This window comes from Prionailurus viverrinus, chromosome B3 (genome assembly GCF_022837055.1).
Source record: "Prionailurus viverrinus isolate Anna chromosome B3, UM_Priviv_1.0, whole genome shotgun sequence".
NCBI lineage: Eukaryota > Metazoa > Chordata > Mammalia > Carnivora > Felidae > Prionailurus > Prionailurus viverrinus.
In genome coordinates, this window is record NC_062566.1 from 95,605,972 (window position 1) to 95,623,156 (window position 17,185).

General features: G+C 41.3%; 1 protein-coding gene across 1 annotated transcript; it reads left to right on the top strand.

The window, feature by feature from the left end:
• Nucleotides 1–340: 340 nt before the first annotated feature.
• PTGDR (prostaglandin D2 receptor) lies at nt 341–15,045 on the top strand. Its single transcript, XM_047863100.1, has 2 exons — nt 341–1,221; nt 13,215–15,045. Exons 1-2 carry the CDS (start codon nt 385–387, stop codon nt 13,452–13,454), a joined length of 1,077 nt encoding a protein of 358 aa, XP_047719056.1. The 5' UTR covers nt 341–384; the 3' UTR covers nt 13,455–15,045.
• The last annotated feature ends 2,140 nt before the right edge of the window (nt 15,046–17,185 follow it).

Below are 17,185 nucleotides of genomic sequence, written 5' to 3' on the forward strand. Positions count from 1 at the left end.
CTCCAGTTCAGCAGCTCTCTCGCCTCGTCGGAAAGACCGGCCTTGGACGCTGGTACTTCTTTCTTTCCAACTCTGGGCACGAAGGGCTTATCTCTCCTCAGGACGTCAGGGCAGCCACCTCTGCGCGGCTGCTGCGGGTTCCACAATGCCTGCGCGGGGTGCGCACGCGGCCCCGCGGCCCGCCCCGAGGGGCGGGGTGTGACCAGAGAGTTTACATATGAGGTGCCGGCAGTAGGGAACACCCCTCCGCCCGCGGAGCTTCCTCTGCAGCGCAGCCTGTTGTCGGGGCCGCGCGCGCGCGCGCGGAGCCGCCGGGGGTTCCCGCCCGCGGACACCTGGGCCCTGGCCGTGCCGCAGCCCCGCCTGCCCGCCGCGCCACCAACCATGCGGCAGCCGCTCTACCGCTGCTACAACATCACCTCCGTGGAGAAGGGCTACTCGGCGACCATGGGCGGGGTGCTTTTCAGCGCGGGCCTCCTGGGCAACCTGCTGGCGCTGGGGCTGCTGGCTCGCTCGGGGCTGGGGTCTTGCCCGCGGCGCACGCCGCCCTCGGTCTTCTACGTGCTGGTGTGCGGCCTGACGGTCACAGACTTGCTGGGCAAATGCCTCGTGAGCCCCTTCGTGCTGGCCGCTTACGCGCAGAACCGGAGCCTGTGGGGACTGGCGCCCGCGTCGGACAGCTCGCTGTGCCAAACCTTCGCCTTTTTCATGTCTTTCTTTGGGCTCGCCTCCACGCTGCAGCTCCTGGCCATGGCCCTGGAGTGCTGGCTCTCCCTGGGGCACCCCTTCTTCTACCGACGGCACATCACCCTGCGCCGCGGCGCGCTGGTGGCGCCCGTCGTGGGCGCCTTCTGCCTGGCTTTCTGCGCGCTGCCCTTCGCGGGCATCGGGAAGTTCGTGCAGTACTGCCCCGGCACCTGGTGCTTCATCCAGATGGTGCACGAGGAGCGCTCGCCGTCGGTGCTGCGCTACTCAGTGCTCTACGCCAGCCTTATGGCCCTGCTGGTCCTCGCCATCGTGCTGTGCAACCTGAGCGCCATGCGCAACCTCTACGAGATGCACCGGCGGCTGCGGCGGCGCCCGCGCTCCGGCACCAGGGACCGCGCGGAGCCGGGCGCGGGCGAGAAGGAGGCGGCTGTGAAGCCCCTGGAGGAGCTGGACCACCTGCTGTTGCTGGCCCTCATGACGGTGCTCTTCACTCTGTGCTCCCTGCCTTTAATAGTGAGTCGCTGCGCGCCGAGGCTGCAGTTGCGGGACCGAAGGGTGGAGCGCGTTGGACGCCGCGCAGGAGGAGTTGCGCCCTGGGCCCCGAGGGTTTGTTGGTGCGCTCCCCAGATCGGGTCCCCTCCACAGCCCCGAGGACACAGAACCGAATTTGTTGAGCCAGAAGAGGCGGAAACAAAGAAAGGAAGGCAAAGACGGAGTCTGAAAGTGTCTCCCTAGCTCCGCAGAACCTCTCCAGTTAGCAGTACCCTCTCCTCTCTCCTTCCCTCTGGGAGGATCTCGGGGCTATTTTAGCACCTCAGCATTTGAGGAGCAGAATTTGGTTCCTCTTTCCAGAGGGCTAGGTAATGTTTTATTTCGTAGACCCGCCCATAATTTTAGTGGCGTCAGAAATGGGCGAATGCACCTGGGAGTTTTTCCCCAGGTGTTGGCGTGGAAAGACTAAGGGAAGGTGTAATCCTGCCAGAACCTGCCAGAGTGATTTGCAGAGATGAGAGACTAAAGATAGATTTAGTTTTTAAAAATTCTCAAGTAATCTTTGAGGAGTGGCAGCTGCTGTTCCCGGTTGGGGGGCGGGGTGCGGGTGGCCATAGAGGCAGAGGGGCTGTTTGGACAGGCAGGTGTGTACTCGAGGTTCAGCCTGTCGTTTGGAGAACCTGCCTTGACAGGTTTTGTTTTTATCTTGGCAGGCAAGGTGACGGGAAAGCCATTATCTCCGGTTTCAGTTTACTAATGGGGGGTGGTGGTGACGATAGAAGTACCTGGTAGCTGTGAAGGTGTTTCCTCCTGGGATCCCGGCTAAGACATTTTAGGAGCAACCGAGGTTGAGAGAACTTTTTCAGGGTTGCTCCTCTCCCTTTCCCCCATCCTCAGTGTCCTTGTTCAACATGATACACATTTAAGTAGGTTCATTGCCAACAATGCCTTTGAAGGCTGAGACGTCTGTGAGTAGGTAGCAATGTAGCAATTTTGGATGTTGTTTTTAAGATTGGAGGAAGGTGGAATATAATGTAATTTTCCTTAAATGAAGGCCTTAACGTGTGGGAAGAGAGTTGTCTGTGGCATCATCATGCAGGGTTAAGCTCAGAATTCCCCAAAAGAAATAAATACATCTATATAGAAGGAGATCAGGTATAGGCATAGATATGTAACAGTGGTTCTGAAACATTGGCTGGCTCAAAGTCACCAACAGAGCTTTTAAAATCATAGATGGCAGGGCGCCTGGGTGGCTCAGTCAGTTGGGCCTTGGACTCTTGATTTTGGGTGTGGTGATCTCAGTTTGTGGGTTCAAGCTCCATGTCAGGCCCTGTGCTAACAGCGTGGAACCTGCTTGGGATTCTGTCTCCCTCACCACCCCCCCGCCCCTCCCCCCCTTGCTCTCTCAAAAATAAACCTAAGGGAAAAAAAAAAAAAACAACCCACAGATGCCTGGGCCCTATCCCCCATCGTTTCTAATTCAGATGTTTTTGAAGAATTCTTATTTATTTGTTTACTTATTTACTTTTGAGAGAGGGAATGAGAGAGTGCAGTGGAGGGAGAGAGAGAGAATCCCAAGCAGGCTTCACACTGTCAGTGCAGAGCCCAACGCAGGGCTGTATCCCACAAACCATGAGATCATGACCTGAGCTGAAACCAAGAGTCCCACTTTCAACCGACTGAGCCACCCAGGCACCTGAAGAATTCTTATTCTTGACAAGTTCCCAGGTGAGGTGAAAGCGGCTGATCCAGGGATATCATCTGGAGAACCATACTCTAAAACAGGAGTTGGCAAATCACAGCCCACAGTCCAAATCCATCCTGCCCACTGTTTTTGCACAGCTGTGGAATTAAGAATAGTTTTTACAAATGAACTGATTTTACAAATCAATTTGATGGTAGTATGCAGGAACTCTAAACCCCAATTAACTCAAATACTGTTCCAAGAAAAAAAAGACTTTCATTTTTCTCAATAGTAGACATCAGTTACCCCAAAAATGTACTTAATTATTATACATTTTTAATTTCATCAGTGAAAATTGTGGAAATGTGTTTACTTGTTATATAAGTACCTACCAAATACTCACTATTTGCCTCTTGGCCTGTAAAATGCAAAATATTTACTGTTGGACCCTTTACAGAGAAAGTTCACAGACTCCTGCTCTAAAGTAATAGCCTTACTTACCTGCGCTGTGAAAAAGCAGACAATAGCCAAATATATGGATGTTATGTCCTCATTTTGAATGTTTTAGTAACAATAATGTCGAAAAGAACATAATACAGAATAATACACAAGAGCATTGCATTTGGACATGTCTCTCAGGGGAATTGAATAACTTATACGGGATTGTGAGGATGGAAGGAAATAATGGATTTGAAAATGATTTTAGGGATGCCTGGGTGGCTCAGTTGGTGAAGCGTCCAACTCTTGATTTTGGCTCAGGTCATGATCTCAAGGTCGTGAGATCAAACCCTGTGTTGGGGCTCTGGGCTGGGTATGGAGCTTGCCTAAGATTGATTCTCTCTCTCCCTGGGCTCCTGGGTGGCTTAGTTGGTTAAGCCCCTGGCTCTTGATTCCATTTCAGGTCAGGATTTTGAGGTTTGTAAAATCAAGCCCTGCATTGGGCTCTGCACTGACAGCACAGAGCCTGCTTGGGATTCTTTCTCTCTCTCTCTCTCCCTCTGCCCATCCCCCTCCCCCGCCCCACTCATGTGCTTGCATTCTCTCATGCTCTCTCTCACTAAAAAGAAATAAGAAAATAAAATAAAATTATTTTATTTAAAAACTTGTAAAGTTCCAAAGATATTCAATGCAGACACGTGTTGAGTTTGGTAAGTTCTTTATAGATTTTTTATACTAACCCTTTATCCAATATGTCATTTGCAGATATCTTCTCCCATTCCGATGGTTGCCTTTTAGTTTTGTTGATTGTTTCCTTTGCTGTGGAGAAGCTTTTTATCTTGATGAGGTCCCACTAGTTCATTTTTGCTTTTATTTCCCTTACCTTTGGAGACATGTCAAGTAAGAAGTTGCTCTAGCCGAGGTCAAAGAAGTTGCTGCCTGTGTTCTCTAGAATTTTGTTGCTTCCTCACATTTAGGTCCTTCATCCATTTTGAATTTATTTTTGTGCATGGTGTAAGAAAGTGGTCTAATTTCATTCTTCTGCATGTTGCCATCCAGTTTTCCAGCACCATTTGTTGAAGAGACTGTCTTTTTTCCATTGGATATTCTTTCCTGCTCTGTTGAAGATGAGTTGACCATATAGTTGTGGGTCCATTTCTGGGTCTTCTATTCTGTTCCATTGTTCTATGTGTCTGTTTTTGTGTCAGTACCATACTGTCTTGATGACTACAGCTTTGTAATATATCTGGAATCGTGATGCCTCCAGTTTTGTTTTTCTTTTTCAGGACCACTTTGGCTATTTGGGGTCTTTTGTGGTTCCATACAAATTTTAGGATTGTTTGTTCTAGCTCTGTGAAAAATGCTGGTAGCATTTTGATAGGGATTTCATTGTATGTGTATATTGCATTGGGTCATATAGACATTTTAATAATGTTTGTTCTTCCAATCCATGAGCATGGAATGCTTTTCCATTTTTTTGTGTCCTCTCCAATTTCTTTCATAAGTGTTCTATAGTTTTCAGGGTATAGATCGTTTGCCTCTTTTGTTAGGTTTATTCCTGGGTATTTTATTGTTTTGGTTGAGAATTTTTGCATCCATGTTCATCGGGGAGATTGACCTGTAATTCTCCTTTTTAGTGGGGCCTTTGTCTGGTTTTAGAATCAAGGTAATGCTGGCCCAATAGAATAAGTTTGGAAGTTTTACTGCTATTTCTGTTTTTTGGAACAGTTTAAGAATAGATGTTAACCCTTCTTTAAATGTCGGATAGAATTCCCCTGGGAAGCCATTTGGCCCCAGACTCTTGTTTGTAGAGAGATTTTTGAATGCTGATTCAGTTTCTTTGCCGGTTATGGGTCTGTTCAAATTTTCTATTTCTTTCTGTTTCAGTTTTGGTAGTCTGTGAGTTTCTAGGAATTTGTCCATTTCTTCCAGATTGCCCAGTTTGTTGTCATAGAATTCTCTTACGCTTGTTTGTATATCTTGGTTTTGGTTGTGATCTCTCCTCTTTCATTCATTATTTTATCTATTTGGGTCCTTTCTCTTTTCTTTCTGATAAGTCTGGCTAGGGATTTATCAATTTTGTTAATTCTTTCAAAGAACCTTCTCTTAGTTTCACTGATCTGTTCTACTGGTTTTCATTGTTGTTGTGTGTTTCTATATCGTTTCTGCTCTAATCTTTGTTATTTCCCTTCTTCTGCTGGCTTTAGGCTTTATTTGCTGTTCCTTTTCTATCTCCTTTAGGTGTAAGGTTAGGTTGTTTATTTGGGGACTTTCTTGCTTCTTGAGATAGCCCTGAATTGCAATGTACTTTCCTCTTAGGATTGCCTTGCTGAATCCCAAAGGGTTTGGACTGTCGTGTTTTCATTTTCATTTACTTCCATGTATTTTTAATTTCTTCCTTAATTTCCTGGTTGACTCATTCATTCTTTAGTAGGGTGTTCTTTAACCTCCAGGTATTTGAGGACTTTCCAAATTTTTTCTTGTGGTTGACTTCAAGTTTCATAGCGTTGTGATCTGAAAATATACATGGCATGATCTCAATCTCTTTTTACTTATTGAAGGCTTATTTGGGACCCAGTATGTGATCTATCTGGAGAATGTTCCATGTGCACTCAAGAAGAATGTGTATTCTGCTTTAGGATGAAATGTTCTGAGTATATCTGTTAAGTCCATTCGTGTCATTCAAAGCCATTGTTTCCTTGTTGATTTTCTGCTTAGATGATGTGTCTGTCTATTGTTGTAAGTGGGGTGTTAAGGTCCCCTACTATTATTGTATGATTATCAGTGATTTTCTTTGTGTTTGTTATTAATTGGTTTATGTATTTGAGTACTCCCAAGTTGGGGGCATACGTATTTACAATTGTTTGATTTTGATGGATAGATCCCTTAATTATTATATAATGTCCTTCTTCATCTCTTGTTATTGTCTTTGGTTTAAAACCCAATTTGTCTGATATAAGTATGGCTACTCTGGCTTTCTTTTGACATCCATTAGCGTGATACATGGTTCTCCACTCCTCACTTTTAATCTGCAGGTGTCTTTAGGTCTAAAATGAATCTCTTGTAGGTAGCATATAGATGGATCTTGTTTTTGTTTTTGTTTTTGTTTTTGTTTTTGTTTTTTTTTACCCATTCTAATACTCTGTGTCTTTTGTTTGGAGCATTTAGTCCAGTTACATTCAGAATGATTGTTGAAAGATGTTGAGTTTAGTGTCATTGTGTTGTTACCAGTGATGCTCTCTGGTCCTTTATAGTCTTTGTTCATTTTGGTCCTTTTTTCCCCAAAGAGTCCCCCGTAAAATTTCTTGGAGGGCTGGTTTAGTGGTCATAAACTCCTTTAGTTTTTGTTTGCCTGAGAGATTCTTTATCTCTCCTATTTTGAATGACAGCCTTGCTGGATAGAGTATTTTTGGCTGCATATTTTTCTGATTCAACACATTGACTGTATCTTGCCACTCCTTTCTGGCCTGTCAAGTTTTTTCAGACAGATCTGCTGCAAACCTTATCTTTCTTCCCTTGTAGGTTATGGACTTTTTTCCCCCTTGCTGCTTTCAGGATTCTTTCCTTGTCTGTGTATTTTGTGAATTTGGCTATGGTATATCTTGTCAATGGCCAGCTTTTATTGAATGTAATGGGAGCCTCTATGTTTCTTGGATTTTGATGTCTGTGTCATTTCCCAGATTAGGGAAAATTTCAGCTATAATTTGCTCACATAAACCTCCTGCCCTTTTTTCTCTCTCTTTGTCTTCTGGGACTCCTATGATATAAATATTATTACATTTTAATAAAGCATTGAGTTTCCTAAGTCTGCCTTTGGGATCCCTGATCTTTGATTTCCTCTTCTTTTCAGCTTCATTTTTTTCTATAATTTTATCTTCTATATCATTAATTCACTCCTCTGCCTTGTCCATCCTCATTTTTATGACCTCCACTTGGGTTTACATCTCAGTTATAGCATTTTTAATTTCAGCCTGACTAGATTTTAGTTCTTTTATCTTTGAAGAAAGGGACTTTCTGGTGTCTTCTCTGGTTTTTTCAAGCCTAGTTAGCATCCTTATAATCATTTTAAATTCTAGTTCAGACATCTTACTTATATCTGCATTGATTAAATCCCTGGCCATCATTTCTTCCTGTTTTTTCTTTTGAGGTGAATTCCTCTGTCTTGTCATTTTGGAGGAAAGAAAAACAATAATAGAGTGAAATAAAAATTTTAAAATTTAAAAACAAATAAAGAAAGCTAGATCCTAGATGTGTTTTGATGTGCTTGTTAAGAGAAGCTTGATAGAAAAAAAAGAGAAAAGAGAAAAAAATTTAAAAATAATAAATAATAAAATAAAATAAAAATTTTGCTCTTCTTGCATCCAAGAAACAAATAAAAGAAAATCAACAAAAACAGAAGCAACAACAACAACAAAAAGAACAAACAAACAAAACCCAGATGAAGCTAAATCCAGTTTCCCCTAAGGCTGAAACTTTGTAGCAGTCTATGATCAGCAGAGTAAGTGGGTGGAAGGGATTTGTGCGGTTCTTCTGGGAGAGGGTCTTGCCACGCTGCAGCCAGGGCAGACTTGTCCCAGGAAACAGGCCACCAGTAGCGGCAGCAGCTCAATGTCAGGGTTTGCTGCCCTCAGTCCTTATCTTTGTTCCTTTATAGTTGAACCTGGCAGCTTGATATGGTGCCTGCCGGGTCTTTTGCCTTCAGAGAGGCTGTATCACCTCTACCAAATGCACTCCAAGCAAGGAAACCATTTCTTTTTATTTATGTATTTATGTATTTAATTTATTTTTTTTAATATATGAAGTTTATTGTCAAATTGGTTTCCATACAACACCCAGTGCTCATCCCAAAAGGTGCCCTCCTCAATACCCATCACCCACCCTCCCCTCCCTCCCACCCCCCATCAACCCTCAGTTTGTTCTCAGTTTTTAAGAGTCTCTTATGCTTTGGCTCTCTCCCTCTCTAACCTCTTTTTTTTTTTTTCTTCCCCTCCCCCATGGGTTTCTGTTAAATTTCTCAGGATCCACATAAGAGTGAAACCATATGGTATCTGTCTTTCTCTGTATGGCTTATTTCACTTAGCATAACACTCTCCAGTTCCATCCACATTGCTACAAATGGCCAGATTTCATTCTTTCTCATTGCCACGTAGTACTCCATTGTGTATATAAACCACAATTTCTTTATCCATTCATCAGTTGATGGACATTTAGGCTCTTTCCATAATTTGGCTATTGTTGAGAGTGCTGCTATAAACATTGGGATACAAGTGCCCCTATGCATCAGTACTCCTGTATCCCTTGAGTAAATTCCTAGCAGTGCTATTGCTGGGTCACAGGGTAGGTCTATTTTTAATTTTTTGAGGAATCTCCACACTTTTCCAGAGCTGCTATACCGGTTTGCATTCCCACCAACAGTGCAAGAGGGTTCGCAAGGGAACCATTTCTTACTGAGCAACCCAGAGGGTCCTCAGACCCCACTGCCCATGGCTCTACCCCCATTCCTTACCAGAGCACCACCAGTGGCTGACCTCTAAACCTCAGACTCTGTGCTCTGCTGTTTATAAGAAACTGGTGGTATTGAAACCGTCTCCTCCCCCGCCCCCAATGCCATCAGTAGTTCTGGGGGACAGTTTTCTTGTGCAGTCCCCTGTCCATATTTTTACTGTTTCTCTCTGCTGCTTTCAGGGGGAGTGCTTTCTTGCACAAACCCGATATGCTGTTCTGTCTCCCCCTCTTTCTCCTCTCTCTGAATACTTCTGCCTCCCCTCTGCGGCACCATGGCTCTCCTCTCCCCTGATTCACCTCTCCACACCATGTACCCTGCTGTGTTCTCTCCCTCAAATTATGCAGATTGTTCTGTTAATCCTCATATCTGTTTCCTAGGTGTTCAGAATGGTTTGATGTTGAGCTAGTTGTGTTTGCAGGAGGAGACAAGCCCACGGTCCCCTTACTACTCTGCCATCTTAACTCCTCCCCCTGAGCATTATTTTCTAAGGCAGTGGTTTCCTAACATTTTTTTAGTCTAAAGACCCCTTTTCACTCTTAAACATTATTAAGGATGCAAAGAACTTTAATTTTTGTAGATTACATCTATCAGTATTTATCATATTAGAAATTTTAAATAAGAAAAATTTTAAATATTATTGCAAAACAAGTTAACAAAATGTACTTACTTCTTGTGTTTCTGCATTGGTGTAAGGAAAACTTGGGGCTTTCACGAAGATATAATGAATGATAATAAAATTCTAGAGATTATAGAAGATAAAATGAAAGAAAAAGCATGTTAGGAGCACAGAAGTACGGAGAACATTCTCTGAAAATGTACGTATGTGTATATCCAAAATCAGCTACCTAAGAAAGGTCTAGCAAACACAAGAATACACAGTATATATTCCATTAGCCATTGGAGTGATGATGTCATTACACATCAGGTATCCTTGGTAAAACTTACTGTACACCTAGGAGTGAAAAAGGCAAATAAATCTTTTTTATGATATTGTACCTTTTTAATGATATGATACCCTGAAGACACACTGAACAGGTATTGGAGACCCCCACACTTTGAAAATCACTCTCCTAAGGAATGGGCCTGGTGACTGGGAAAAATAAAGGCTATATGTGAAGGGAGAAAAAAAAAAACCTTGCTCATAGCATGAATAATATATTTCATTAAGCCAGTGAAAAATTTATTGAGGTTTGATTTTTTTAAGTTAATTTTGCTATAATGCTGCATTAGAGCAAGATACTTAACCAAACTGAATTTTCAGATTTCCATTTTGAAAACTTTTTTTTTTTGGAAGAAAATATAGAGACTATGGGATGAGCTTTAGAAGAAGTTTGTAGCACATTCTCTAATGCATGTAACATATTTTCATCAAAATTCATTTTACCTTAGAGACCCACAATGTATTGGAGGTTGGTAGGGGAGCAGGGATGGATGGAAGAGGGATCTAATGATAGATTAGCCATAATAGCTGAGAAGTTTATAGGCCAGATAAAGATAAGGACGAGCTTGTATAATTGCATATATCAGAATCCATGGAGTCAGAGAAGTGATAGAGGACATCCTGCCTGTCTTGAGAGAACTCATGTGTGTATTTCATTTTGGTGGGCAAACAGAATGGGTAGGATGCTCCTTTCAAAGGAGGCTGTTAGAGGTGGGCAAAACATGGGTCCAGGGAAAAGAGTTGAAAGTGGATTTAAAGGGGCTAGTGCAGAGGATGAGGTCTGGGTGTTGTGATGGATAAACTGGATCGAAGGGGCATTAGAATCCAGAGAGCTCTCCTCAGCAGGGATGTCCAGCTACTTACGTCTCCAGCAAGTTGGCAACATAGCATTTTTTTCCTGGACTCTTAAGTCCAGTAGAGGGAGCTCTTCTCATACCAATTCACTGTGTAAATTGAACTACTTTAAACATGAGGGGCTTATATTCTGAGGTTATTCATTATTCTGGCCATCTTTTATAGGAGCAGTTTATAAAGTATGTTCTAGAGAATATTACTGAGCAACAGAGAGGTTTTGAAAGTCTAAATTGTGTTTAAATTGATATCTCTTCAGAATTAATATAATATGTCATAAACGAATACATTTGTCACATTTTTAGTAAACTCAAAAAATAAAAATAAAATAAAAAGCCAGGTATACATTTCTAATATAAATCAAGTGACTTGAAAATATGATTAACCTAATAATATGCGATAGACATGGACAAATACTGCATAGAAGTAAAATGGTTTGTTTTAGTTATGTAAATCTCATTTAGTTACTCAGCTCCCAACTAATAAAGTATTATGACATAGTTAAAATTATATTTTGCTGTACTCTACTTTGAGGAGAAAGGAACAAATGTAAAAACAGACTTACATAAAGTATTTGCTTTTCAAATCAACTTACTGTTGACCATTTATCAAATTCATGTATCTGGTACAAACAACATTCAGTGCTGTAATTCACTGTGGGGATATAAAATGAGAAAAATATCACATCTGCCCACATAAGCTATAATACAGGACGAGGGATGGAGTGATTGGGGCCGTAAGGGAGTTTAGAGGAGAAAAGATATTGCTACTAATGATAAGATAATAATACTGGCAAATTTTTGAGTTCTTACTGTGTGCTAAGACCTGTTGTAAAGGTTTTACTCATATCATCTTATTCAAACTTCAAAACAGTCATGCGAAAATGGAATAACTTGCCTAATTTCACACAGCCAAGTGAGGGTTCCATCCAACCTCATGGTCAGACTCTAAAGCTAATGGATTTAGCCGCTCCCTGAAAGAGACTTCCCGAAGAGCTTAATGTTTGAGATGGGCCTTGAAAGGAGCTAGGATTTGGGCATGTAAAATCCAAAAGGTTTTAAAGTAAAATGCTCAGTTTTCACATTTTTTAAATGGAGATAATGATTATAATGGATTTTTGTGAGGATGAAATGAAGTTTTAAAAGTGAAATGCCTAGAACAGTGCTCTACATGGGCACTAAACATTATTATTAGTATTATTAGTCAGTGACGATGGGAGAGGGCATTCAGATATAAGTGTAACTTCTTTTTTATTTTTAAAAAATGTTGATTTATTTGAGAGAGAGGAAGAGTGCACACATGTGGACAGCGGAGGGGCAGAGAGAGATAAAGAGAGAGAGAATCCCAAGCAGGCTCCATGCTGTTAGAGTAGAGCCTGACTCAGCGTTCAAACCCACAAACCATGAGGTCATGGCCTGAGCCAAAATCAAAAGTCGATGCTCAGTCAGCTGAGCCACCCAGGCATCCCTAAGTGTATCTTCCTAAGTGCAGTAGATGGGAATGTCTGAGCCCACTGAAATGCTCTATAGAAAATAGAGTAAAAAGTAAGGAAGCAATTACAGGAAGACACATCTCATATTCCTTGATTGCACTGAATGGGTCTGGGCTGGACAATTATTCATAACCCCTCCCAGTAATGTTGAGTTTACATGCTTTCTGTCCCATTTGAGTCCATTTTGTCCCATTATGGATTTAGACTCTCAGTAGGCATAGGAAATATAACGGCTGGCCTCCAGCAGAGTGGGAGACAATGGTAGTGCTGGCTGAAGTGTTGGCCATGGTGGCTCAACAGGAGGAAAAGCCATGGGATGGGACAATTTGCAGGGCTCCAAGGAGGTCAGAACCTCGGGGAAGATCAAGACAATATAAGTGGTCAGGCACAAGTAAATAGCCTTATATTTCTGTGTGTGTGTGTGTGTGTGTGTGTGTGTGTGTGTGTGTATCCTAGTCTGAAAAGAGGATGTCAACCACAGAAAGGTAAGCATCTATCCTAAGAATAAGTAATTCACATGAGTTGAACAGGTCCTTGTGTAAGTCTCGTCCTATCTTCCCACTGGAGTATTTCCTGTCTCCTCGTTGATTTTCTGTTTCATTGTTGTCTCCAAAAATGTAACATTTCACAAATGAGGCTTGATTCTGGGCTAATAAAAGGACAGAAAGCAGGCAGAAGAAAAAAAAGGAAAACCAGAGAAAAGAGAATCTCTGTGTTTATGGAAACGTGGTGACCCTCTTTGTAAAAGATTTGGTGGCCTGGATTTGTCCCATGTCAGCTCTTCCTCTGTACAGCCTGGCAGGGACCTGGAAACCCCAGCCCTGCAGCATCACAGCAAGTAGAGCAGCCTTCAGGGACTTAGACCCCTCTCCCAGAAGCACTCGCTTCCACTGAGCCTTCAGGTTGACCTTGCACCTTCCAAACTCCTTACTTATTCCTGTCAGTGGCAGTAGTCTTTGCTGCTTGTAATTGTACCAAAAATGAATATTCCAAGCCAAGTTGCCATGTTCCTAAAAAATTAATGTTTCTAAAGTGAGGTAAGTGAATTTATTTCTACCATCAGCCTTTCAGTGTCATAATGGGATGTTTTTCTTTAAAACAGTATCGTGCTTACTATGGAGCATTTAAGGCGGTCAATGAGGAAAACGGCACCTTTGAAGAAATGGAAGACCTCCGAGCCTTGCGTTTTCTATCTGTAATCTCCATTGTGGACCCTTGGATTTTCATAATTTTCAGAACACCAGTATTTCGGATGTCTTTTCACAAGATTTTCATAAGGCCTCTTATGTACAGAAATTGGTATAGCAATTCCTGCCGAACTAACATGGAGTCCAGTCTGTGACAGTGTTTTACCATCCAGTCTCTGGTAAGCTGAGGAATATGTCACATCTTCTGTCAAAGAACCATGATTTTAAAAAAAAATTTACAATTTAAAAGCTATCTCCCATAACAAAACATCTAAATGTGTTTTCAGAAGTATTTGATAACATCTTTAACAATCTGTGGTCACTCTAGTCATGAACCAGTTCAGTCGATTTTTTCATCTTGAGTTATGAACAGCAACTACAATTTCATGTAGTGTAACCAACGTTAACAGTCTTCAAGCGAGGATATTAATTGTTCCAACATTTGGGCGTTGCGTCCCTAATGTTTTAGAGAGAATAATGACACTTCTGGGTGTTTATTTGGATTCCGGTAGAAGCACCATTATTTACAATTATGTGATGTGTGTTCTTAAAATTTCTTATCCTATTCATTTCTGGTGAAACCTGATTTGTTTATTTTGTATCCTAATTGCCTGAATTATAGATGCTCCGCAGAGAAGTGAGGTGGGAAGTACAGCCAGGTCAGGGTTTGGACAGGCCTTTGCCAGCCACCCTCTGGAATGGTGCTCACTGCTTCATGTGGAGAGGTGGTCCATAAATAAGTAGACATGAGGCAAGATGTGACTGTGGTCCCCAGCCTAGAGAAGAAAAACTAGTTTTTATCTTTTGAAGTCTAGTATTCAGGTAGGGATGTCAGTAGGAATCGAAATTTGGGAGTGGGTTACAAAATGTTTCAATTTTTGGAAACTTTATTTTATATGTTTATCATATTGATGGATTCTTTGTGGGAGGGATTTATGTTTCTTTGAAAAATGGTGACATATGACTTCCCAGAGAGTCGTGTTCACTGCGTTTGGCTGTGTGAAGCAGCAGGGCATTTGGCACAGAGAAAAGCCCACCCAGGACTCCCCTAACCTCAATTGAGGATCATGTCAACAACCTTAACATCCACCTATTAACAGCCATATTTTGCTCTTTGTGGGAACTGTAAGATCATATTGAGGTCCCTGAGAGCTATGCTTTCAAAAGTGGAGCAGGATGTGGCTCAGATGGAGCACAAGTGAGCACTTTAATCGTATGTTTAAATGTTTACAAAGGTTAGCAACACTATGGCCAAAAGGGAAATGTGGGGGAAATATGGTTGCAGCTAATAAGCCAAACAAAAACCTCTAAATCCAGCTTGTAGGTAAGAACTTGCACTTTTGGTAAAAGAACACTTGGGGACTGTCAGGTTTCATCACCTCTGGGGTCCTTTTGTACCCCAACACACTCAGAGACTCTGAGCTGGAAATCTGGCTACATTTGAATAGTCCCAAGATCCCCACTCAGCCATCCCTTCCAAAGACAAGAGTGTTTGTCTTATTTCCAGTTTAGCAGCAACCCCATTTTTCATCTCTGGTTATCTCAGAGATGTATTAACCTGGATATATATGTGTGTTTGTTTGTTTTTGGTATAGCAGAACTGTGAAATGACCAAATTAGGAATATACAAGTTGTAATTTGAGAGGATGACTTCATGAAAAATGCATTTGTTCTCAAGTTTAACTTTCATTTGTATATTTAATGGGTAAATACATATGTGTTTTATTTTCAGAGGAGATGCCTCTTTTTTTAATTTTTTTTATGTTTATTTCTGAGACAGAGAGAGACAGAGCATGAGCAGGGGGAGGGGCAGAGAGAGAGGGAGACACAGAATCAGAAGCAGGCTCCAGACTCTGAGCTGTCAGCACAGAGCCCAACGCGGGGCTTGAACTCACAGACGGCGAAATCATGACCTGAGCTGAAGTCAGTCGCTCAACTGACTGAGCCACCCAGGCACCCCAGGAGATGCCTCTTTTATTGTGCTCTCCTTTTGGAAGGTGTGCTATAATAACTGTCAAGATAATTTGATAAGGTCTCACATGAATCAATAAACATAATTTTATAATATTTTGCAGAGGAAGTTTCTTTAAATGAAAGGAAGAGGTTTAGTTTTTTTTTTTTTTTTTTGAATAAACAGTTGCCAGTTGTATTTCTTTCTCCAGTGGTTTAATAGTTTGAATTTTTATATGCTCTTCTATTAGCATTTATATTAATCTACACAAGTTTGCATAGCTTTATCCAAGGACTTAGTGATCCTTTCTGTTTAATACAAAGTGTAGATATATCATCATGATGAAATCCAAGTTAAGTTAGATGTCCATTCTTCAATGATCTTTTATTTCTTTTTCTTTTATTCATTAGATCATTAAATAAGTCTTAATTGGCACATACATTGTGCCAGGCAATTGGTTAGGTGCTGAGGAAAAGAATACCTAAGACTCAGCCCTGGCCCATGAGTTTTTCATTGTTTAATAGGGGAGATAGTCATGTAAACAGTTACAATAGCGTTTAGAAGTCCCAGGAGTAAATGTGCACACACAGTCCAGTTAGAAGATGAGGTCTGAACTTGGGGTTGGGTGTGAGATATCAGGAGAACTTCTCCAGGACAAGATGCTTAAATCAAGTGTTGAAAATGAGTAGGAAGTTTGGCTCTGACTGAATGCCGGACGAAGACCCCAAGAGATAGTTCACAGAAGAGGAACTGCATGTGGTTCATAAATGTAGAAAAATTTCCAACCTCATCCAAGAAATGCAAAATTAAAATGAAATTGTCAAGGACTAAACCAAAAAAAAAAATTGAGTCTCAATAACAGAGAAGCTTTTATTAAATAAGAGAAACGTGGCTGGTGAGTTTGTAAATTGACTACCTTTTCTGGATAGCAACCTGACAGCACATATCAAGAACCTAAACGTGTTCTTTTCTACCATTCTAGTAATTCCACTCTAGAATTATCTAGAATAAACAGAAGGGCTGTCTTGGCGATGTGCTAAACTCTTCTTTGTAACATTATTTACAATTGGAAAAAAATGAAAAGGAAACCATCTAAAGACCAAAACAAGGGTTAAACAAACTCTTCAGATATACTAGAGAGTTCACCTTTGAACGACACAGGTTTGAACTACGCGGGTTCACTTATTTGTGGGGTTTTTTTCTCAACAAATATATTGGAAAAAATTTTTGGATGTGTGCAATAACTTGAAAAAAACCTCACAGTTAAACTGTGTAGGCTAGAAATACAAAATTAATTTAAGAAAAAGTTATTATTGTAAGAATACAGTATGTAACACATATACAAAGTATGTGTTAATTGACTGTTTATGTTATCTATAAGGCTTCCAATCAACAGTAGGCTATTGGTAGTTAAGTTCTGGGGGAGTCAAAAGTTACACACAAGTTTTTGACTATAGCTCCAGCTCCTTGTGTTCAAGGATCAATTGTATACACACACACAAACATGAGAATTACACAGTCATAAAAAAAGATGTTTTCAAATAATTCATAGAAGTTCAGAAGGAATCTTACAATGTAATATTAGATGAAAAAAGCATGATACAGATTTTTAGGTATGACCCATAAATATACATGCATAGAAAATAGTTTGAAAAAATAAAGAATGAAGTGTGAACCACAGTTAACCTTTTAATATGGACTTTTCCCCATAATTCTTTGCATTTTCCAAGTTTTAAAATAAGGCCATGTTTCTTTTACATAAAATTATTTTTTTACAAAAATAACTAGAAATTGACCAAGCAAACATGGGGAATAGGCATGAAGGAAAAGCTTCCTATTTTTTTTTAATATTTATTTTTGAGAGAGAGAGACACTCTCCTGAGTGCAAGTGGGGGGAGGGGCAGATGGAGGGGGAGACAGGAAATCCCAAGTGGG

Excerpts from the sequence above, each read along its gene's own strand:
- PTGDR (XM_047863100.1), top strand. The coding sequence starts at position 385 with ATGCGGCAGCCGCTCTACCGCTGCTACAACATCACCTCCGTGGAGAAG. Across the intron at positions 1,222-13,214 it reads TGTGCTCCCTGCCTTTAATA|TATCGTGCTTACTATGGAGC; the intron begins GTGAGTCGCTGC and ends TCTTTAAAACAG.